The 24,749-nt window shown below is 41.3% G+C and overlaps 1 protein-coding gene across 6 annotated transcripts; it reads right to left on the bottom strand.

The window, feature by feature from the left end:
• Window positions 1–3,069: 3,069 nt before the first annotated feature.
• Window positions 3,070–20,677, bottom strand: ikzf1 (IKAROS family zinc finger 1 (Ikaros)). Of its 6 annotated transcripts, none has more exons than XM_054599806.1 (8): window positions 20,427–20,677; window positions 15,816–15,869; window positions 15,531–15,644; window positions 9,539–9,811; window positions 7,880–8,047; window positions 6,361–6,486; window positions 5,694–5,828; window positions 3,070–5,162 (listed from the first exon to the last, which is right to left on the bottom strand). In XM_054599806.1, exons 1-8 carry the CDS (start codon window positions 20,569–20,571, stop codon window positions 4,255–4,257), a joined length of 1,923 nt encoding a protein of 640 aa, XP_054455781.1. In that variant the 5' UTR covers window positions 20,572–20,677; the 3' UTR covers window positions 3,070–4,254. The 6 variants fall into 6 exon arrangements, with proteins under 6 accessions (XP_054455781.1, XP_054455780.1, XP_054455784.1 ...); XM_054599805.1 differs by having other exon boundaries at window positions 5,694–5,825; window positions 20,427–20,588; XM_054599809.1 differs by lacking the exon at window positions 9,539–9,811 and having other exon boundaries at window positions 5,694–5,825; window positions 20,427–20,660.
• Between the last annotated feature and the right edge of the window lie 4,072 nt (window positions 20,678–24,749).

Here is a 24,749-nt window from a genome sequence, read left to right as displayed (position 1 = left end):
CTGAAATTATCACCTTTTATTGTATTGTGGCATTTTCCCTGACTTGCTCCTCAACTCCCATCTAATCCACGTGTCTTTTGTTAAGAGTTTTATTGTCACATCTCTAATATTATCCCTGACATTTTCCTGAGGCTGCATGTGCTAACCCTATCCACGGAAGTTGGGCAACACATATACTCATGTTGTAAAAAAGAAAAAACTTCCTGTTAGTGATTAAGACAGCAGTGGACTCAACAGGAAAATCTGTTACTGCAATACCTCCTTTTCATTAGAAAATAAGCATGAGCTCCATAATTAGGACTTTAGTGCTCGCTCTGATCCACAGGGTTCTTAGCCGGCGTAGATGTACTTATTTCTAAACTGTCTGTCCACTTCATCTCTCAGCCACAAAACAGCCACTCGCGCTCCTCCTCACAGCAGAAACTCGGTTCATCCATCGCCAAGCGGTCGCTCCGGTCAACAGATTCTTAACAATGTTGATGTTTATACACTGGTCAAACCTACCCTATCAGGAAGGACCATTATAGATTGTGCACACATGAAATAACATTCTCATGTAAATTTAATGGAACAATCTTTGAAAATCTGGAAGCCCATGAAAAAAGACCTTTCATTTATTTTTCATCTTTTTGTCAGGTCCCTGATAAATATTTCAGACGTGAGGTTGGCCACTGTGTTGAAACTTTGTTGATATAGCCAGCAGCCAAAGTTGTCACACACCCACCCAACCCCCCCCCCACAGCTGGACCGGGACAGATGCACAGAATTCCTCTGGTGCTGGTTGGATCCATAGAGTGTGGACTGAAAACGGGGCCATATGGTGTAAGTTTGTTGCTCAATATTTAACTGTGTCTGATCAGAAGTGGCCAGATCTGGGGTTGTGTGGTCACAAACGCACAAATCACACATATACGTAGGTGTATTGAAAAAAAAAAAAGTATGTTATTTGACTACCTGTGTGCTTGTTGTTCATAGCTGTAAAACTGACATTTGAAATCAAGGTAGAAATAGTATAATGTCAGCTGATTATTTAAGTAACCTGGAGGGGATTTTTTTGTAGCTGCTTTATTGTATGTTGTTCAGTGATCAGGTATAGACAGTGAAAAAAAACTCCATAGTATTTTACAGCAAAATGTACCAAAATTATAGCACTTAAGATTTTCATCAAATCAAACCCTATTTTGTTTACATTATGTATGTATTTTTCCAACAATAGTCATTGAATGCATCTACATTTTGTAATCACTTTTCTCTAGTTTTTATTGTAGGTGGCGGGGTCCGCCATGTCCACACTGAACTTAAATTGGTAATTCATAGAAAATGATGCAGTATGTAGTCCAGCGTTACTTATAATTATTTTATTAAACTACTTGACTGTAGTCAAATAGCAATTGCAAATGCAAATGTATTTGCATTTGTGATAATTATTGACAAACTTATTAGCATTTCAACACAAGTTTGTTTGGCTGCACTATAAATAGATACACCAGTGGCAGTTATTCCTGACAGAGTTGTAAACTGTCGTTCTCACCAGTAAGCACAAACCAACCGTGACTAAAAACCTAAGGATTATAAGTAAACCTACTCTTTTTGCTGTAAATGTGTGAGTGTTATACTATTATATAGGCTGTAATACTGATGCACCAGTGTATGAGTAGCTTTTTACTTTTGTAGCTGGTTTTCAGATAAATTATTTCAGATTATTTCCAATTATTTAATCCTGTGGTTCCAAGCGGGGCACAAGATAAATCTGAGGAAATGGTTCTGCTACTCTAATATATAAATACTTTTCTTTTCTCTAATCTTTTTTTTTTTTGCTTGTTAGAAATATTGACTACTACTATCTCTTTGGGCCTCAAGCAGTCCAAATGAAAACCATGTCTAGAGAAGTCGAGAAGGGAAACGTTTCTTTGGTGGAACTGCTTACAACTCATAGACATCTGAAACGAGACAAGAGGCCTTAAGTAGACGCTGCTTCTTTGTAACATGTGACAAGCCAGACAGGAGGGAAACATCATGTTTAAATATTTGATCTAATCCAGCGTATTTAATGTCAAATCTTGATTCGAAAAGTAACCAGTCATTTAATAAAATTAATATTTCTCATAGTGGAAAAGTATAAAGAATACAGTAGAAATACTCAAGTAAATTACAAATACCTCACATTGAATTTAAGTAAAGCCATTGAGTGAGAGTATTTAGTTGATGCCCCATGTGTTGGAAACACTAGTTAAAACAACAACTGAATTCGCAAAGTATGCAGTGAATGTTGCATTGTGGCCCTCTATTAATGGGACACGGTCATGCAAAGTGTGAAACACCTTGAGTACTCACATCTTGTTGGATCCGATTCTTAAAGGAGTGTTTCAGCTGCTTGAAAAGGAGAAGTGAGATTTGGGATTCTGGCAGGGCCGGAGTTGGTTGGCCATATTATCCCTCTCATGCAAATGCCCTCCCTCCCCTGTTGGGTCCCAGTCAAGCGTGGGGGGACGGGGACGGGGTGGGGGTGGGGGGGGGGGATTCAGCGCTGGCCACAGCTGCTTCCCGTTTTCTGCTAAATCACACAGCAGCCATCTGGACGAGGCTGCCGCCCGCCGAGTTCCTCCTTGCCGGCCACGACTGAGCCTCCATGGACGGGCCCGGCCCTCAGAGCCCCGGCCCCTGCCTTCTGCTCCAGTGACCGATCCTCCGCTGCTCCTCAGAGGACCAGGCTCTTCAGGTCCTGGACACGGCACATGCTGGTGTGTTGTCTGTGTGTGTGTGTGTGTGTGTGTGTGTGTGTGTTTTTGCTGCTTATGCTACAATGTACTACCCTGATGTCACAATTTTAACACGAGGGTCTCTGTGTGGACGAATGCCACTGTGATGTTTCAGCCTTCTGTTTGGCATCCTTAGTGAATTAATATGAAGGAATGATTTTTGGTTAAAAACAATATGTAAGTGTTTGGTTTATAACTACCACAACAGTGAAGAAAATAACTCTTTAATGCAAAATCTAAATACTTTGAAACCTTAGTAATCGTATGTGGAGAGGTGTTTATTTATTCTCCTCTTACAGTACATTTTCTCTGTGTTGGTGTGTTTTGTACTCAAATGCCAGTCATTCACTCTTTCTTGGCTCTTCCTTGACAGGCAGGAGAGAGCAGCATCTTGAATGACATCTAAACTTAATTATTTCAGAAGGTTCGAAAGCGAGAAATGAAATCTCCATATTTCTTAAGAAAAGGTAAAAACTTTTCATTAACTCCAGGAGTGATTTTCAGTTTAACGTGGACATTTTGACAGGTGGTTAATAATAATGAAAATAAATAAAAACGTCCATATGAATATATAGAGATGATCCCAAGTAGCAGTGGACCTCTAGTCATTAAACAACTTCCTCCTCATTACTACACTCATCCACAGTAACACAAAAACACTTCCCCGCCTTTTGTGCATATATAAAATATCCTTTATTGATATTTTGCAAGCATAAAGCTCCTTCAAACCCCAGGTGGCTCGTTTTTAGCCATCGGGTGCAAAACAAAAGGCCAGGATAACATTTTCTTCTGATAAAATTCAAAATAAAATCCAGCAGCGGTCCTGTTTTTCACCTCAAACACTTTTAGTACAGTTGGACAGAAAGAGATGCAGCTTTTATTAACTACTCTACAAACAAACATTGATCACTGTAATAAATACAAAAACAGACAGGCGTGTAAATGTGATATAAATAATATGTAGGTTGTTACAAATACAAGAACAGGTTGAAACTTTGAAAGGTAACGTTTGGGGTTATCTACACTGATTGTTTTTATTGATTGTATTTCATTTTTCTAAAATGGATTTTACTGCACTGAAAACAACTGCAGAACATTTTGGACACTTCAGTCAAAAGATTTGTAAATGTGAGGATGGGAAATCTTTTTTATACTACATCTAAAAAAAAGTTGCTTAATGGTTTTCCACAAGAAAAGACACATTTTATACATGTGGCAAACTGTAAATACATCATTTAAAAACATATGTAGGATTGTGGCTCAGTAACTCTGCTGTGTTATCTTCACTGAACAGCATTTTGTTTCTTTACAAAAAATAAAGACAGGTGAACTACTCTTCCTTTAGAACATGACATTTGAAAGGGGAAAATCAAAGTCTTGATTTATAGTCGTACATGACTCTGTGTTCAACAAACATGCATACTTTGTATAAAAAAAACACAACTTTCAGACATCAACAGTGTATTTTACATCTTGTATTTCTTATGCATTTATTTCAGCTGCATATCTGCATGAGTGTGTGTGTGTGTGTGTGTGTGTGTGTGTGTGTGTGTGTGTGTGTGTGTGTGTGTGTGTGTGTGTGTGTGTGTGTGTGTGTGTGTGTGTGTGTGTGTGTGTGTGTGTGTGCATGTTTGCCACACATACACCTGTTTGTCTGTGTGGAGGTGTGTGTGTTCTCTGGCGGACGGGGCTCAGTAGCGGTGCTCCCCCGCGTTATGTGGGAGGAGAACTCGTATCGGTCTTGACTCCGGTGACCACAGAGGTTGCACTCGAAGGGATCTCTGAAGCCATGGCAGCCCATGTGAATGGTGTACATGACGTGGTCCAGGAAGAGAACGCGGCAGTGTTCACACCGGTACGCCCTCACCTGCTCCCCTTCTGCCGTCACCACCTTGAAGCCCTCGGACGCCATCTCCATGCTGGCCCGGATGGCCTCGTACTGCCTCTGCTGCTCCTCCTTCACCAGAGGGAGCATGCCGTTCCTCACCCCCGAGGTGATGTGGTTGGTCAGGTAGATGAGGCCGGACGACGCCCCGCCGGGACGATCCTCGTTGTTGCTCTCGGTGTCCGTGGAGTCCTGGCCGCTGTGGCTTGGCGAGCCGTCCTTCTCGCTGGAGGCAGACTTGGAGTTGGAGAGGAGCAGCAAGTTCTCGGCCGCGCTGTCTTTGGCCGACCGGCTGAGGCCCGTCCCCGTGTGGCCCTCGGGCGCCGCCTGCTTATGCAGTGGGTACATCGAGCCGATGCCCACATCAGATGAGGAGGCCGGGGAGGTCTGGACCAAGGGCCGGAGCGACTCAGCCCCCAGGTAGCTGATGGCGCTGTTGATGGCCTGGTCGATGACGTGGGGCTGAATCAGCTCGCCTGCTCCTCCGTCGTAGGAGAGGTCTGACAGACGTTTGTCACCTGAGGGTTTCGGGGGGAAACACAAGAGCAGTGTGGAGGTTTTACTTCACTGACACACTTGAACTTTCACCTCTATCCTGAGATTACACCACGGTTTTACCGAGCTTGTTCATCTCAGTCAGTTAGAATATGACTCACTGTTTTGGTCTTTTCTGGTCTCATATTGGTATTTCTAGTCTTATACTAGCTTTTTCCTGAGCCTCCTTATTTTCGTTTTTTTCTCTCTATTTCTTGTTAACATTATCATCATCTTGATGTTATATTATTGTACATGATTAAACACAATTTAAACATTCAAACATATGCCTGTCTAACAGTGATTAAACCAAAAAAGGCACAAGATCTGTTAAGGCTGAACTGCAAAAACAAAATTCTGTGACACTGCATGCATTCTGCAAAGGAAATGTACTGAACACAAAACACATTGCAGCTTAACCTATGAAAGCTTTCATCGGCACAGCGGTTGCACATATTAATCAGCAAAAGCAGCAATATAGTATTTACACAAAGGAAGCAGATTTCAGCCCTTACCCACAAACTTCTGTGGCATAGTGCTCTTACGCTTAGCTACGTTATTAGCTAGTCTGTCTAGCACCAAGGCTCTGTCAGATCCCGTCTGGCTTAAGTCTTCCCTCTGCTCATTCTGGTTGCTTTCTTCCTTTACTACTGGAAAGCAAGACAGAAAAGTAGATTTCAGAGTCAGAGTAATTTGTGTTTGTCCCGTTTAAAGTGATGAGCTGGTTGCCTGACAACACGTGGTGGTATTTTCAGGCCTGATGGTGTTTTTTCTCACAGAGCACAGAGCGGACTATTCTGACACGTGCGAGACACTTGGTCTATAAATATAGTATTTGTTCATGCTCACAGATGAGGTATAGATGTGTTTCTAGGCTTCAATGCAGAGGTTTAGAGCACTCTGCACATTAAATATATCTACAGTGATATCAATATACAGGATGACTGCTGGCTATATATGAACAAATACAAACTGCATACTGACAACATGATTAAACAGACTAAATTATCTCTGCAAACATTTCACATAGCTGAAGAACTTCTGCATAACCTGACTTGTTGGAGCTTTTAGTAACAGTTTCATGGTGCACTGCTGCTGCATGCATATCGAGTCCTGCACTCGGGGTAAAGTGGGCCATCAGATTTGGGTGAAAGTGAAGTGTGTGTCTCGTGAGTCACCAACCTGTGTAGATGCTGTTCTGCAGCCCCATGCACTGTAGGTAGTTGTGACACCGCTCCTTGTGCTCCTCGAGAGAGCTGCGCTGCTTGTAACTCCGCCCACAGTAAGCACACTTGTGGGGTTTTCCAACTGCAGCGAAAAGAAAAGATTAGATCGGTGAACAAGGCACTGCTATATTGTATGTATTGGTTGATATGAAAGTGATATTAATACGATATAACCTTTAGGACTATATTTGGTTTAGATACACAATAGAAATTCAACCTGTAGTTAACTTAATCTGCTGTGTTAACTGCCCCTTTTGGTGGCTCTTTTCCTGGAAAAATAGAAGAAGTGATGGATTTTACATTTCCAGTTTGACTGGAATAAATAGAAGAAAACCAACTGGGTATTTAGCGTGAACCGTAGTAAGACAAAGAAAAGAGTACCGCCTACAAAGGGTTCATCGACAGAAAACCCAACGAAAAGACCTGTCAGTGCCGCCCACACTGTTTGATTTGTCAGGTGATCTTTTTAGCTACTACTGAAGTCACTAAGGTCATGTGCTCTGTGTTTTTTCTGGGGAATTCTGGAAGCAACGTGGGTGAGATTACTTTGTATAAATAAAAACATTTGTCATTTATGAGATGTGACATGTATAGAGTGTATATTTAAAAAAAATTATGAAAACAAAATTAACAAATAAGGGATTGACTATTTCCCCATCAGAAGATTAGGGAAGGTCTTGTAGGGAAGGGTTTTAAACTAGATAATAATAAACCCACAGTTGTGGAATATAATCAATTGATATTGTAAATGAACAGTTGAATAAATAAAGTATTGAAAAAAGTGACCAATCACCTCAGTATTTTCTAAAAGTCTGGCTACTGCCATAGTTTATTTTTTTGTTTTTAGTCGATCCCAAGGTCCTGCTGTTTAAAAGAATTACTAGAACTCCAAATCTGAGCATTGTCAGCCATGGATATAACAAATACAGTATTTATTGCAGTTTGAGGAATGTTTGCCAAAAACTACAGTGTCCTGCTGTTTGATGATATTGCTCCACCTTTTTTAGAAATGTTATTTTATTCATTGTGACCTGTTTGAAAGCCTGCCAACAGAAAGAATGAATGGTCTTGGAGCTTAGTGTCACAAACATAGGTAAAAGTACTGAGTGACTAACCAGTGTTGGTTTTAAGCTGGTCACGGTAATTGGAGACAGTAAAATAAATTGATTTAAGTTGAAACTGCTGTGCAAGAATCATTTTGCAGTTGATCCCTTCACTGTTCAGCTGAGCTATTCATAGCGGGCTTTGTAAGTTTGCTGTTTACACCCCAATATTTCATTAACATATACTTCTGCAAAGCGTTTGCAAAAAAAAAAAAAAAAAAAAGCGACACCATATCTACACCCGGTCAACTTCCCCTTACACAGCACTGAGCTCTCACCGAATGCACTGCAGAACATGACATGCTTTTTGTAAAGGCAGTGCAAGAGTTACCACGAGTGCAGAAGCTTTCAGTGTGAGCATTGCGTACTCACCCGAGTGGGTGCGTAAATGGCCTGTGAGGGCGTCCCTCCTGCGACAGGCGTAGCTGCACAGGTGACACTTGAAGGGTTTCTCCCCTGAATGGAGCTTGATGTGACGCAGCAGGTTGCCCTTCTGTGTGAAAGAGGCACCGCACTGGCTGCACTGGAACGGACGCTCTCCTGAGGACACGAACACAACAGATGCACGTTATTGCAAAGAGGCAGATAAAACCCAACTTGTATGTTTTTTTACAGGCACCCACTTTTATATGTTTTTATTTTATGTTCTTGATTTTTAATGTTTGTGTTCATTGCACCACTCTCCCTAACCTTCCGTATGTTTGATCCCTCCAGTGATTACGACAAAAGCACAAAATCTCTGTCTTTTATACGTGGATGAAGAAGCGTGCTGCAATAAATGTGGGGTCGCTGCACTACAGGCATGCCGAGCGCCAGAACAAGCCAGATGATGGAGCGTCTCGGGGGCAGAGAGCGCTCCAGCAGCCTGAGAGAGGGTTTCACAGCAGAGCGACACTCTATCTCTCCCTGCTCCCCCTGCCCCACCGACTTCTGGCGCTCTGATCGAACAAGAGCCTTTCAGACTCAGCCTGCCAGTTCCGTAATGCACCATTGCCTAGGTCAATTTGATCTGAAAATCTCATTTTTTCCTCTTCTTCGTCTCTAAAATAAGAGCGGCACATCACAATGCAAATTCAGCCTCATTTGAATAAAGCGAAGGAAACACTTTGTGTTGAGAGCCAGTCTTCCTGATCAGCGCTTCTGGAATAAACCAATATCCAGCCTCTCCGAGTGTTGTGGCATTCTGTGAGAACGTTTTAATATGGCTTTTTTTTTTTTTTCTTTCTCAAAGGCCCCCCATAAAATAAGAGTCACCAGTGAAGCAGCAAAAATATATAAAAAAGGAAATTCATTAAAAACGCATTTCGGGAGCAAAGACTCACCACAGAGTATTTTCTATTTAAATAGGAGGCACTTCATTATATCTTTATTGTACTTTCTTTTGCATTTACATTAGTCTAGTGTTCCTTTCTTCCATTTTGAGTTTCATTAGTTTCTAAAGCTTGACAGTTAAGTGCCTTTTTCAAAAATGTTCCCCACCACTGGTTTGGCTTCATTACAATAGAATATCAATTTTGAAATTTGAAAAAACTTTTAATAGCCAGATAATTGTCACTTCATAGAGATTTCATTTAATTGCCGCAGATATCCGGTTTCTCAACTGAGGGCAAATGTTTTTTTCGGACCAAGTTTGTCTCTGCTACTTTATCGCTGTAATAATTTGATCAGTTACTGTTGCTTTTTATGTGGTAATTCAGAGTCATTTAGATGAACAATAATGAATGCTAATGGTATGCTCAAAGTCTATTTCACGCACGATAGGAAGGCTTACATGTATAGAGCCAAACTACTGAGTATTAGGCTGACTGCAGACATAAGAACAGGCTCTATAGTTTATTTATGCACTGTGATACTGCTTGTGTTAGTACGAGACAACGGACCTAAGCTTCGATTATGCCATTTAAAGTCTGAAGAAATGCTCTTAACACGGCGAGAGCCACAGCAGACACCTTTCTACCCCTCATCCATCCTCTCATACTAACAGTGAACATGGGTGCAAAGTAAGGGCAAGAAGTATTGCGGGTGGCTTACCAGTGTGGCTTCGCTTGTGCACCATCAACACATTGGGGCCAATGCAAACTATCCCGCAGATATCGCACTTGAGCTTCCCGTTGGGCAGCCGGATACCGCCGGCCGAGGAGAAGGCCTTGGCTTCGTGGCTCGGCTGTGAGCCGTTCACCTTGGCCCCCGAGGCATCGATCACGCGCAAGTCTTCCGCGCACTCCTCCTCCTCCTCCACGCCATTCATGTCACAGGCCAGCCCATTCTCCTCATCACTGCGAGCCTCAACTTTAATGTTACAGGCTGGAAAAGAGGGCAAGGGGGGGCCACGGTTTAGAATACGAGCATGGTTCTTTCATGATGTTATATACTAAAGATGGGCATTATCAGTGTGATATTGATACTGTGACATGAGAATAGATAGAGCTGCTTATTGTAACTTGTGAAAGAATTGATTTTTCAAATAAATGTTGGTCGTTATATATACTAGGTAAAAACATAGTTTAAGAATGTCCATAGTTTTGTTTATTCTTAATTTCATTATTTTTGTGTTTTTATTTTACAGTTTTTTTCAGATTGTCATAGTTAAATTATTCCTCATCTAATTGTTTTGCTTTTTATTTTGGTCAGATGCTTCCTCAAAGTTCCGGTTTTCTATGAATGAGACATTGTTTTGTTTTTTTACTTGTTTAAATAAATGACGTACTTTCTCATTTTAGAAAGACTAATTTGATGAACTCAAACTGTGTTTCTTGCAGCCATGAAACTGAACCGTTATAAGACCTATCTTTATTGTAGCCAGTGTGTTTCTGTTCACCCCCTTGTTCCTCTGTCGGGATAGACACTGTGTTTAACGGCATCATATAACTAGGGCAACAACGGTTTAGCAAGGGAAATCCTCCTTTAGACCACAATGCAACATTTCTATGTTTACCAGGATGCTGCATCCACACACTTTAAAAGCTTCCCCTCTTACTTTATCCTTATTTTTGAATAAAGCCTGTACATTTTTTTTACAAACATCAGATAAAATCGACCCGTGGCGAACGCATCTAAACTGTAGACTATACTGCTTATTTATTTCCCAGCAGCATAACTCATAAGGGTTTCACAGGTGGATAAGCGTGCTTTCTGTTTGAAGATGTCAGAGATGAAGAAACACACAGATCATCTAGCACCATCACACTTACGTGAAACAAATGACAGCAAGATAAACAGGAAACAGAGACACAGGAAACAGTGTGAAACTAAGGAAGACGGCGGTGTCTATCAGAGCAACAGAGTGCGATGAACACACGCAGGGACACATAAGACAAACTTGCATTCGGCCATTTTAATCCATCTAATGCAAGCCTTTTAGAGTACAGAAAGTCAATGCTGCATGACTGATGAATGCCAACTATTATTTAAGCCATACTATAATCTTTACTAAATGTCTGGTGTTCCCAAAGAGATCAGAAAAGGGAAGTGCCCTCTGTGCTGAACTACCTGCTCCTTCTTTTCCCACCAGAGAACTTTAGAAACAGTTAAGAAAAATTACAGATCTTGCAAGTCCCACAGCTACACCAGATTGTGGTTTGCATGTCACAGTGGCAGCCTGATTTCCCCATGCCTCTACCTCTGTTTGTACAGCCGAAGAGGAAGAAGTGGAAATCATGAAACATAGGAATCTATGGAAAAGGGGAAGCTTCAGAAAGAGGGCCTGTCTAACTGAAATACCAAGAATTATGGAGAAGTGACAGAAAGGGAAGCACGGGAAAGGAATTGTAAAACAGCCTGTAACTGAAACATGATTGTTTTGTTTTTTTTGTAGGAGTTTTGTTTTCAACCAGAGCACATAAATCCCCTAATGCACAGAATGTTAGAGAGCAGGATATGAAGCTATCTAACAGCGTAGGATTATGAGGTTTATGATCATTTTTACAATCCAAGTAGCATAATTCCATCGTCCATCTCCACACATTTTTTCAACAACAATCTGCTCATCTGTTCGACTGTTGAAATTCTTTGGACAAACTCTCTTGTCTTGTTGCTGAGCAGATGAGATAAGAGAGACACCAGCCATGCACGTATAGGAAAAGAAAAGGCTTCACTGTTTGTAAAAACCAAATGGTGTTTATGTTCTATTTAAGTGCAAAAAGCAGATGTTGAGTTTCTGTACTATCAATTACATCTTTTTTAAATATATCAACCATTTATCAATTACTTCTCTATATGCATTTCTTTCAACTACGTAAGCTTTTATCCATATAATTAACTATTTTGAGAAATCCTCCATTACTTTTAGCTAACCTAACGTTAACTTTTTTAACCATGTATGCATTACTGTTAGCTATCTATTTTAAATGTGTATCCAATATTCTTAGCTAACGTGGACTGTTTTAAACATTTGTGCATTTTAGCTAACATTATTTCTCTATTTATCCATTACTTTAAACTATTTAACCTTTTATCCATAACAGAACTATTTTATCAATGTATCTATTACTGTTAGCTAACGTAAACTTTTCAGCAGTTTATTCATTACTTTTAGCTAACGTTAACTACTTCAAGAGTCTATCCATTACTTATAGCTAACGCAACTATTTGAGCAGTTTATCCATTACTTTTAGCTAACGTTAACTTCTTCAAGTCTATCTATTACTGTTAGCTATCGTTAACTATTTGAGCAGTTTATCCATTACTTATAGCTAACGTTAACTATTTCAACAGTTTATCAATAACAGTTAACTGTTTCAACTTTTCTGTTTGCTCACTACACTACTTTACACACACTCTCAACAAGTGGTTTCCCCGTGACTCAATATGAGAATGTTTTTTTTATTCAAATTTCTGTTTTATTTATCTACAATCTTTCCACATTCCATTACTCCCGGAAAACACACCTGGTTGGGAATCACTCACTTCAGACACTTCAGATCAGGTTGTGCTTGTATTTTACTCACAAGAGAATTACAACTTTTACTAAGCAGCCGGAGACTTTACGTTGTACCTGTTACAAACCATGCGTATGAATCTGCATATCACAGAGCTCAAAAGCAAAACTCCACAAGTGGCTACACCACTTCAACCCTCTTGATTGTATTCATGGTTTTAGCCAAATTACCTCTGGTTGCCACAATTTTCTGGGTCACTTAAGTACTTTACTAATGTGAACAAGGAGCTGTAAAACGATGTACCAATAAAAAGGCTTAATCAAACCATTGCTCAGTATTGACAGGAGAGGCATTTATCTGCAGATGGCAATGTGGCTACGGTTACAGGAATACCTTCAATATAAAAAGGTGTATACTGTCGGCTAGTTTCTCTCCTTAATTCCAAAATAATTTCAACAATGAACCTAAAAAACCTTTATGTTAATCTGCGGTTGTCAGTTGCTGAGACGTACACCAGTACACTATCAGCCAGATAAAGCAGTCAGAAGGGAACCATGAACACTGGGCTGCCATTCACTTCTCATGGATATGGGGAAGTTCTGACTGAATTGGGAATAGGAAGAAGGCTTTTTACTTTTTATCTTGTTTGTCACGGTCACACATCCTGATTTGCTCGTTTTGGGAAGCAAGGGTCAGACAAACAAAGAAGGTTGCAATAAAATGGTTATAACCTGATGTGGATCTAATCTTCAGGTTAAAGATGAAAGGGGTAACATACTGCAGCAGAGAATGAAACAATGACAAATACTGAGAGAAGTGACTTACAATTATATATTTAAAAAGCTATTGTACAAGTGTACAAGAAGGATTTTTGCATAAAAAGAATAAATAATTTGAAGATTGGAAGCCATTTAGCAAGTGTGTTAGTTTTGCAGCATGGAAACAGAGGGAGCTGGCTGGAGGTTCCTGTTACTGACTTGTGCTGCTCTCACTGCCTGAAAATAACCCTGTGTGCAAAGGAGTGGGACCACATGTGTTAAACCACGCCACTAACACACTCTCAACGCCAAAAACAGCCTGCTTTTCCCCTCACACTTTCTTTTCAGAAACTTGCCTCCACGTTTTCGGGAACTAGACAGCTAAGTCTCCCTCTTAGTCTCATATCTCCGAAATAGCAAACTGTCTGAATCACCGAAAGTGAAAAAAAAATGTTTTCACTGGGATGTTGAGTAGGTCACTGTACCACCGTATGACTTTAACTAAATATGTCTTCATTCAAATTTTCAAATTCAGCAAACAAGATAATTAAATTAATTGTGTTAGCATTTTTGTAACAATCTACTAAACAAACATGGAAACATGGGCCGCAAAAACCTCCCTTATGCTCGACGTCATGTATGTGTGGATTGCAGCATTGTGAATGCGCAGCAACAGTGACGATCCCGGGCTGAGAAGACTTATTTGCAACAGGAAACAACCTGGGTTTTGAGGTTTTGAGCTCTCGATACTTTGAGGTCCCTGTCCCACATATAGTCCCCCTGCTTTTTGTCTTTTTTTTTCACGAGAACTGAGTAGCACATGATCCTGGGTGATAATTATAACTCATTCGGCCTTTTATCACAGAGGCAGCCATGCATAGATGTACCAGATACTTGCACTTCCCTTCTTTCTCTCTGCCCCTATATATACACACGCACACACACATGCGATGTGATCATACTGTTATAGGGAATGAACAGAAACTCACATGTAGTACATAAAGTCATATACGCCACAGCCAGCTGTGCCCTCTTAACTCTCTTTACCGATGAAAGTCAGACATTTAGATCAGCTGCTTTACGATTATTTTCCTATTTCCGTCCATCAGTCGACCGAGATGAGATGTACACAGTCGTATAAAACATGGCTCTGCAAAACCTCCCTAACTCGATTTAACACGTGTTGATTGTCGCAGCACTTCAGAAGCAATTCACGCCTGCGCTGAGCTCGGGGGCCTCTGAGCTCAACAGTTGTAAAGTCAAACAGAGAGCCTTTGTGAGTAAGCGTGTGTGTGTGTGTGTGTGTGTGTATGTGCAGGTGTGTGACCTATGTGGTGTGTTGATGCACCGATCTCTCTGAGCTTGGCCCTCTTCCTGAACTCTTTATCTCCAGGAGTGTTGAAACTGTCTGATGGCAAGTTCTTCTTAGGAAACTCTTGCACATCCTATTTCAGTTGAGCTGAGTTGCACGTCTTTTTGCACATTTCACATCTCAATCTTGTCCGTCTTAACGTTTCTATATCTTCCATATCTCCTTTCCATGTGATTGGTAAATATTTTATAAATAAATGACAATTCACCTCATCTGAGTGCGTCCTAAAAGCGGTGATGTTCCCTTCCATTTTGGACATTCAGTGAAAATATTGGATTTTTATAATTTCCTACATAAACAATTATAATACTTAAAACCATTACCTGTATTATTTAAACTATGAAAACTAGATGTTATGTCTGATTCATCTTGCTGTGTAAAACTGATTAGCTTTTAATGACCAATAATGATTCCCCCTGTTTTTTCACAAACCACCCATGCAAGGAGACTTGAGATAAATATATGCCGCCCGATGTGAATCCCCCTAGCATGCTACATCCTAATTTTCACCATGATATTCCCTGGCTTGATGTTCACTAACTCAAATCAAGGCCACATTAGCTATTCCTTAAGATTCGGCTTATTAATGACATGCCATGGATCAAAGGGATTTCATTTTTTTTACCTTTTTTTCTGCCAATGACCTAAATGTGTCTCTTTGCAGCTTTAAATTCATTTTTGCAAGGGATTTGGAAAGGCAAATATCTCCCACTGGATGTGTATGGGATTAAGTTGTAAAAACCTATTTAAGCTTTTTCTAAATAAATATAAATGTTATGCTTTTGATACTGGCATTACTTTCATTTACCGTTTTACTCTGATTTGGATGCTTTGGGAGTAATGACATTACTGTTGGGAAAGGCCCTGCAGTGGGTTTGACTCGTTTTTGATTGCTGCTTCATGGATACACTCAATTTAATGTAGCAAATCGCACACTTGGATTAATTCATTCTTAATTTGCACAAGCATCAGTGATTTTCCGGGTGGCTTTGGGTGCGTTTGGTGTTGCCTCGTACCTTTGTCCCCTCTGTTGTTCTGCTGGTGGGTGGAGCCGGCTGACAGGTCCTCGGGGACGGCCATGGGCTCCTCCGCCTCCTCGGACGTGTCGTTGGTGGGGGGGCTGTCCCGGCCTGGGGAGACACACACCGGAAAACACACACATCACTCACCATGCGGCCCCTCGACGTGTCTCATTCAGGAGGTGCAAAATTACCTTGGGTGCTGTAAGAGCCTGTTTGCTGGGCCTATTGTATCTACATTCTGCACTCTACGGCTCAATCATGCAGTGGGTAGTCTCTTACCTGGCATCTGGGCCATTTCCTGGGCCTCCTCTGTCTCCATGCGGTGCAAGTACTCTAATGGGAGAGAGATGGAGATGTAGATGTGTGTGAGTTTAATCAACTGCAGGCGGAGGAAACAACATTATAAAAAGCCAGAGTGGAGTAAAGGGTGTACTTCTCGGCATGACTTTGTCACCTCGGCAAGATCACTCTTGTCAGCGCCGCAGACACACCACTGTCCCCCACATTACATTACAAAGAATCACAGACATTTTCATTACAAGTCTGACAGAGAGACTGAGCTCGGAGAGCGGCTTGGCTCCGGCTGACGGGGCCCGCTGGTAGCGGGCGGGTCGCTGGGAACGGGCTTTCAGACCACATTTGTTATTTATTGTTAATTTCCTGCCACGTAATCATCCAAAAATGCAAACTGACTGCCGCAAAATTAAGCAGAAAATTAACTGGCCCCGGGTCACGGGGATACGGGTGTTTGCCGTTCCCAGCTGATCGGCGCTCGTGTTCTTTCTAATTTACTGAGCATGCATCGCTGAGCCCGCGGCCTGGGCACAGACGCATGCGAGCCACAATCAGACACAATGAGAGGGGAGGACAGAGAGGGAGAGTAATAGAGAGGAGAAGGGGACAGAGGAGCAGCGAGATAGATGTAGAGGCAGAGACGTAGACAGCAATGGGAGGGCAAGAAGTCAGGAGAGCAACGCAACGGGAAGGCGCGGAGAAAAGAAAAGAGACAGAAAAGCAGGCCGAAGGACAGAGAAGTTCTCTTTATTTAAGATTTTTTTTATTTAGAAGCAATCCTCCGGCCAGGGCTGAATATCTGAGGAGTCACCAGTGCTCGTGGCCCCATTAATAATGGATGGCCCCAAGCCTGCAGCAGATGGGCCCGACAGCCTCAGCCCCAGCTCCGCCACTTCAAGAAGCCCTCGGTGGGGCCGCTGCCCAGTCCAAGCAGCCTCACAGGGAGAAGTGAAGCTCCCGAAAATAGCGAAACAAGCCCAAGGGAGAAGGGGAACCTAGGCCTTCCTGTTTTACTGACAGATGGCTCCACACATTTGGAACAAATAGTGGGAAGCGACCGGGCCGCTCTGTCGCAACGCTGAAGATTCTGCGGAGTCAAGTCAGGAGCTCGGCGGCCTGCAGACGCCCAGGATGCAAGTGTGAGGGGAGGAGGGACGGGAGGGGGGGCAAAGGTCACTGGTGCAGAAGATTTGTTCGGCACAACACCGGGGTGTTGCGTGTTACTGCGCTGGGCTTTGCCTCTGCAGCGCCCTTCTTCAGCATCTGGAGTTTGGAGGTCGGGGGCAGAGGGGGGGTATATTCTCATGTGCCTTTTTTTTTTTTTTCTGGGCAGATGGTGCGAGGGGAAACACGGATGTGTTGGCGGGGGGCTTTCAGCAGAAATAAAAAAGAGAGTTCCTACATTCAGCCACCACCCACTTGCGTAGGCATGTGGAAAGTAAGGTGCACGGAGAATATTCAGGAAGTAGCTATTTTGTGATTCTCTTTTCATGCTGTTTTTATTTTGTACATGTCACTTTTTTTTTTTTACCATTTTAAAAACTTTTCCCATTTAGTGTTTAATTGTGATTTAGTTACCGTGTCTTAATTTTCACTCGCCAATGTTTTAAGTCCTACTTTGATGAAAACATTTATTTAATCAAATCAAACGGTAATTATGAAAATAACAGGACTTTCACGCCTTATTGCTCATGTCCTGGTTGTCGTTGGGGGATGTGTGTGTTTTTGTGTGTGTGTGTTTTAGTGTTTGTGTGTGTGTGTGTGTGTGTGTGTGTGAGCGTATGAACTGGGGGCAGGTGGAATCTTTCAACCAGTTAAATGGAAGTCACAGAAAATACTTTTGACACATAGTGCAGGGGGACTGGAAAAGTTTTGGTCTGAGTACACGTCAAGTGAGGAGAGGCAGGAAGAGGCTTGTGGGTTGACAGAATTCTCGGTCCTCCTCCTGTGTGTGTGTGTGTGTGTGTGTGTGTGTGTGTGTGTGTGTTGTGGGGGGGGGGGGGGGGTTGAGGCGTCTGCTCAAAGTGAGATGTGAAAAGCTACACCAGGGAGCAGGGTGGAGATGAGAAACAACTAAACCGTTAACAGATACTGAGGACCACACCAGTTAACTTTGGATACCCAGGAGGAAGCTTTAGACACTGGTGTGTATGTTTGAATGAGCGCGCACAGTACACATTTAAAATACACAGTATATACTGGAATAAACGAGGCAACACTCAAGTATTGAAATTGGGGGAAAAAGGTGTCACAAAATAAGACATAAGTTTCATGTCATTAAAATTATTTTAAAAATAATCCAAAAATTAATGTTTTATGTATTATCCAACATTTTGGCATAAATTTGATAAAAAATCTGTTATCTTTAATTTAATGATTAAACATTTAAAAACAAAATAAAAGTGTGAATTATTTCAGGGAGCTTCATGTTTAATATATTTTTCATGTTTCTGCTTTTGACAGCTAGGATTTTGGCTGAATTAAAACACATATATATGCATATATAATAGTCACTATATGAACTCATTGTCATGGCACATTAATGCTGACCTCACTGCACTTACATGCACAAATAGTATGAATCATGATTCTCTATCCTCACATGCTCGACTAAAAGTTTCCACTTTAGACAGCCACTAAGCAGACTTACTGACGATTAATGAAAACATCTGAATTAATAATTTTTCACTCCTGCGCGTGGGTTCGGATGAGTAGTAATGAAGCTGTGTTCGCTGTCTTATCAGCCATTAGGATTAGAGACTAACCTACACTGCCAAGCAATGTGGTGCACGGTCACCTTTGTTCATATGCACATGGAGAATCTCATCAGTAATTCATGAAATGTATGGGTGTTAGTGGGTAGGTAGTGTTAGCGGATGTGTTCTGGGAGCCTGTCGAGGGGGTGAGGGGAGAGTAAAGGTGCACTGAAGAGAAGTTTCCTTCATTTGCATCTGACACACTTCACTACTCTGCTATTCAGACAGTACAATCATTTTAATAACTGTCTGCCTTCCTCTGCACCCCCCCCCCCCCCCCACTTCTGTTTCTACTGACAAGAAAGATGATGTATCTGCAGACAGATTTGCAGCACTTTCTGCACTTCTCCTTCCAACTTGAGATATGAAAAAGTCCTATGTGTGCAGGCACCAGGGTTCCTTTCCGAGTATTCAATCGGTCTAACGTCTGACTCAAACGTATCTTTTCTACTACCTTTACCAAGTGTGAGTTTATGTTGAATATTTGCATTTAAGTGGGATTTGAGTGAATTATCAACTTCCCTTAAATGTTTCAAACTCATATAAAAATTCAATTTGACTTGAAAGCCAAATTCAAATGCATTAATATTTGCTAAAAATTACGGAAAAAAAAAATACAAAATTGCTCTACAGTTTAAGCTTGGAAAAAAACAAATGGAAACTCACTGACTTAGTGCTTTACATCACAGCAGCAACACTTTTGAGATAAAAAGCATTAATAGTTACATTAATTCTTAATGTGATCAAAAGCCTAAATATATATAAATAACAAAAAATTCAGATGATCAACTTTGACAACCAGGAACTTATTTTGCAACATGTTAAAAAGATGAAAAAACACCTTATTTCCTCAAGTTTGAACCTCTCAGTTGTTCTATCTGGGGCGTTGATAAACTACTTTCCACCTCAGTGTAAAAAGTTTCATCAGTCCTGCCTACATGTGTGTGTGTGTGTGTGTGTGTGTGTGTGTGTGTGTGTGTGTGTGTGTGTGTGTGTGTGTGTGTGTGTTTTTCTTCCCTTCACACAAGACGTTTAACAACAAACTGAGACTGTGGTTCGAACAGGTGAACACAAAGATTAACGGTATGAGAAATTATCAGGTTTATCAATTTTTTATATATATATATACTAGCCCCAGTATGAGAGTAAGAATACTGATTTCCTGTTTAAGCAGCGCTGGTATCTTCACGTACGCTTTTCCGCCCAGGACAAAAAAAAAAGTGTTTTAATCAAAACTTGTTTTTTTTTTCTTGAAAATGTGTAATTTAATATTTGATCAAACTTCAGACAGGCCTACAGAGGGATTATATGAAGTCTACTGAGTGCGCACATCTGTTGCAACAGGTGCAATGACAGGAGTGTGAAAAAAAACCTACTAAACAGGTTAAAATCTGAGCGAAATTCCTCTATAATTAGTAGGAAATTGAGGACATAACATTAGCATTTTTTAAATAACTCCATATGATTGTGAAATAATTTATCCAAGTGTTCCCAAAAGAAAAAGAGACAGGAAAAAAAAAGGGGAACATTCCACTACTTCCGTTAAATAGCAGACTATTTAGTAACAAATGACACGGAAAAGTGACTATATTTTACTGTATTACATTATAAAAAAATGTACCCTGTTTTGTTAAACCGTTACATGAGCTGCTGGAGAACGGGATCTGATGCTGCGGCGCACCTGCACCGAATACAAGGAGACTCTTTTCTTTTTCCAGTCAGGTGCCAAATGGTTCCTAAAACTCTTGAGAAGAAAGGAACTCAATCTAGAAGTCTCCATCTAGCCCTTTTTTGGGGGTCGGCTTTGGAGCTGAAAAAAGCGAGGTGGAAGTCACTTTACCTGCTATTCCTTGAGTTTGCAGTATGAAGTTCTTCCAACTCTCCCCGGCTCCATGTGCAGAAGGTCGCAGCGCCGCGGCGGCCCCATGGAGCTGCGCCCGGAGTCCCTCCCCTCTCCACTGCACTTCCTCGTTCCAGCCCAACATGACTATGTCTCTGAGCTCTGCTGGGGCATTTTGCTCGCTTTTATCCACAGGCCGAGTCGAGCCGCCGAGCCCTTGGCACTTGCTTTGTGCTGTGCCAATAAAAGCTGACACCCAGTAGACCATTACTGGCAGCCATGCATGAGATGGGATGCGAGGAGAGAGTGGACCATTCATTGTTTATTTATTTCATTCTCACCCCGAGGAAGCTGACGAATGGGGGTGGGGGGGTGGGGGGGGTCTCTCTCTCTCTCTCTCTCTCTCTCTCTCTCTCTACTTTCTTGCATATTGGACAGCTCCCCTCCTGTCACCTGTTCTGGCAGTCCATGAAATTAACACAACTGTTTTCATTCCCATATAATGAGGTTTTTTTTTTCTTTAATGTTGCATTCATTTGACTTTGCTCTTTCTCTCCAGTTATGGCTGCCCCTAGAGTCAAAGCGTTCTGTCTGTACCGCCTCATCCCATCAGTGAGTGTCCAGATGTCAGAACCTGAGCACATTGTTTCTTTATTCTTTCTTTTTTTTTTTTTTTTTTCAACATTTCACTCTATGTTACTTTCTGTTTTAAGATGCACAAACACCCCAATGCATCACTTACTGTTACTGGCTCCGTCCTGCAGAGGATCAACATGCAGGTGTGCACCATATTCACTGAGATGTTGGCTTTCCCTCTGGTTTTGTGTCCAAACCAAAGAGTCCAAACCCATCGAAGGGATTTCAGTTTCAGATGAGCCCTGTGTGAATCTTAACTTTGTGGAAGTTCGGCTGCAAAAGTAAATCACCTAAAAACTGCTTGAAAATAACTTGAAACTGAGATCCACAACACTGAATGTATATTAGTAAAGCGTCACCGCACTCCAAGCCTGTACTGCGTACAGCACCACTTCATCTCCCTCCATTCAGCCATCATTCATGCTGATAGCATGAACATATAAGGCCTTTAAAGATTTGTAGAGCTACCTTCCAATTTTCTTATAATGACAATATCAGTGTCCATCTCTTGCACAGTCGCATAGTTAAAGCCGCAGGGTGATGGGTGCCGATACACTGCCTGAAATCATTAAATGAAATATAAATATAAATTGTAGATTAATATTGATGGAAATTCTAAATAAATAATGAGTTTCACCTGTAAAATAACTCTCCTCTCAGTTTCCGATATGTATAATATGTCATTATTGTCACACATTAATATCTGGCGGAGTGGATCTCTGCTGTAATTACTGTATTTCAAATTACTGATGTACTTTTTTCCCCCCCCCTCTATGCTGATTAAGTTGCAACAGTTTTTACTCAATTTCCCAGAATAAATTGTGGTTATTCTCTGTGAATTTGCCTTTCACAGTTCTCTCTGGTTGTGACTCTTATTTGTTTTGTTCCCAGTATCCCACCGTCCTCGGGCCCCGCAGAGCACCCTTATCTCAGGAGAGGCCGTGTGTGCTGGATCGCTGAGTCACCTTTCGCGGGAGGCTGCCCCTTATCTCCTAAGAAGCACAACATTCAGGCAGTTGGTTGCAAAAGGAGGAACTCTGGGCAGGAGCACTGTGGCCTGCTGTGTCTTCACGGCCGCGCTACTGATTGCAGCAACGCTCACCGACTTCCTCACAGCTTCTCGAACGGCGCTGCATGTCTCTATAAAAAAGGTCAGAGGCTGCAGGTTTTGGACGCATGACGCAGGTGTAAAAAAAAAAAAAAAGCTGCAGGTCAGGATGCATGACTCATCCAAACGGAGGGAATGCTGGGACTGAAACGTGACTTATGCGCTATCAGTGAACGCAGAGGTGTCCAACCATGACTGTGGTCTTCCATGCCCACGGAGATACTGCCCCGTCCCAGTGACACAGCAGCTTCACTCACTGTTCAACGTAACACTCAAGATTTTAGAGAAGTTGCTGCAGATGTGGGATCAACACTCACGGCTGCCTGAGTTGCAGATCATCATCCTGTTTTCTACAAAACACAGTTGGTATTATTCATGTGGATATGCCGGCAAATTGATGCAAATATCTGCAGAGGGCTTCAAGGTTTTATATGATTACTACATTCTGCAGCCCTTTAAGTTTTTTTTACTACGTGTAATCCACGGCTGCGAATCAAACTAAACATAACCCACTGCTCCTCCAGGTTAATCCACAACCCGAAGCAAGCCATGTTGCTGTAATTAATATCATTACCTGGCAAGTCTCAAAACATCATCAGGCAATGTAGCCGCTCGACTACCGAACAATGGGCTCCGGCTGGTTCTTATTTCATGGATCTTTAAGCAGTATTCACTGTTTCACATCTGGAAGCACGGGCAGCATGTAACCCTTAATTGGTTTCAACACCTTAATAAGTCAAAGGCGTTCAAGACTGATAATCACATTAAATAGTCCAATTTATCTAAAAAGTCAATTGCAAAGTGAAAAACTCTCTTTCTTTAGGAATGCATTATGCTGCGAGGATGTCAGAGTAAATTAAATTCCCCTCTGCACACTAAAGCATCCATTTCCTTATGGTAATTATCTGCTGGAGTAGACGTGTCACTAGAAGGAGTCAGGCATGCTTGACATTTAGCCTTTTTACGGAGGAGCGGCGATGAGTAGAAATTAAGATGAGGAAGAGGAAATTAATCTCCAGCCCAGGCAGGCATTGAGAGATCCTGGAGGATAGCGGCTGAATCAATCACGATGTTTGTGAGCCTGTTTTGAAAAGGAGCCAGTGATGAGATTCAGACCACAGGCTGGAAATTCTGAGGAGGAGGAGGAGGAGGAGGGCGCTCTTAGCAAATAGAGCTGTGATTGCTATGAGGAGGTTTACGCCGTTTTATTGATTTAAATACAACAGCAAACATACAATCTTAGGTAAAATGCCAATTTTAAAGAGACATTGACATTTTTGAGAAATTAGGTTTTTAAATGTAAAACAAGGCATCAATAGTGTCAAATGCGTGTGAAAAAAAGAAACGGGTAGCCTTGCATTTTGCAACCCTGATTCATTGTTGCAACACAGAAACAAGTGTGTTTCCAGGTAGCGGGGTCGGCATTACAATTCTTTGTACGGGATTTACTTGGAAGTAAAAGGGAATATTTGGAACAAGAATTTCAGCATTAGAATATGGTATTTGCCATTTTTGACAGAATGGTCACTTGGCTTTGAAGGTGTTACACTGATAGTAGCATATCATATTGTGAAAACATCAGCCCAGAGTAGCTGATTATTATTGAGTCATTTTAACCCATTCATGTCACCATATTACCATTTTTAATCCAAACCTTGGAACTTAAAAAAACGTTTTATTTATAGCAGGATTACCATTTTGTTACCAAAATATGATATTTTGCCTTGTTGCGATCTTTAAACGTGTCCATTATCACCTATTGTTTTTGGTTATATTCATTTCAGTCTAATATTACCCACTGGTAATACCAAGCTATTACCTGGTTATTTTTTTGGTTATTACATGGCATTACATAATAATTACCCTTTTATTATCAAACTATAAACCACTTTTACCATGTTATAACTGTAATGTGAAGTGCTACTGAATGATTTTTAATTTCTGGTGCTGCTGGGCAGATTTTGTTACCTTCATACAGAGCCAGGTTAGCTGTTTCTCTGTTTTCAGTCTTAAACTAAGCTTCCCTAATTGTTTTCTGGCTGTAGCGTCATATATAGCACGCTGATACTGCTGTTACTGTCTAAAACATCTCCAAACGTCCTAAACAGGTAAAATATTGAAAATGCTTAAGTTAACAGTAGCTGAGTCTGGTCCTTCCATCACTTAACTAAGTTGTTAATACTGAATGCTGGCTTTCTAAGTCAAGTTTGTCCAACACATTGATTGGTGGTTACTAGACGTCAATCACCAGCAGAGCTGTTTGCTGATATCAGGCCAAAAGGAAGAGTGCAATCTCTAGATTTACTGTATTCACCACAGTGCAAAGGGAAAGATCAATCCTAACAAATCTACACTGTTTGTTGGTATGATTTATAACTCGGGGTTTCAAATATTTTAAACATGAAGTTAAGTGTTGTTCAATAACATATTGCTCTAATGTTTTATAACAATGTGATCACTTTTTTTCAGTAAAGGGTAGTAGCCTATATGGGTCTGCAATTTGAAATTCAGTTGTTACATAACAGTTATTAAACCCAGCAATGCTCCGTTACTTTGACTTTGGGCGTCTACTTGTGTGC

The sequence above is a fragment of the Anoplopoma fimbria genome, chromosome 6 (genome assembly GCF_027596085.1).
Source record: "Anoplopoma fimbria isolate UVic2021 breed Golden Eagle Sablefish chromosome 6, Afim_UVic_2022, whole genome shotgun sequence".
Classification (NCBI taxonomy): domain Eukaryota; kingdom Metazoa; phylum Chordata; class Actinopteri; order Perciformes; family Anoplopomatidae; genus Anoplopoma; species Anoplopoma fimbria.
The sequence above is the reverse complement of the archived record's forward strand: the minus strand, read 5'-3'. Positions and strand labels throughout refer to the sequence as shown.

What these genes read in the sequence shown, in the direction of transcription:
- ikzf1 (XM_054599806.1), bottom strand. Translation starts at nt 20,571, where the DNA reads ATGTTGGGCTGGAACGAGGAAGTGCAGTGGAGAGGGGAGGGACTCCGG. An exon ending in GAACAACAGAGGGGACAAAG is followed by an intron (nt 9,812 to 15,530) that starts GTACGAGGCAAC and finishes CCTCTTTTCCAG; the next exon opens with CCTGTAACATTAAAGTTGAG. An exon ending in GCACAAGCGAAGCCACACTG is followed by an intron (nt 8,048 to 9,538) that starts GTAAGCCACCCG and finishes TCGTGTCCTCAG; the next exon opens with GAGAGCGTCCGTTCCAGTGC.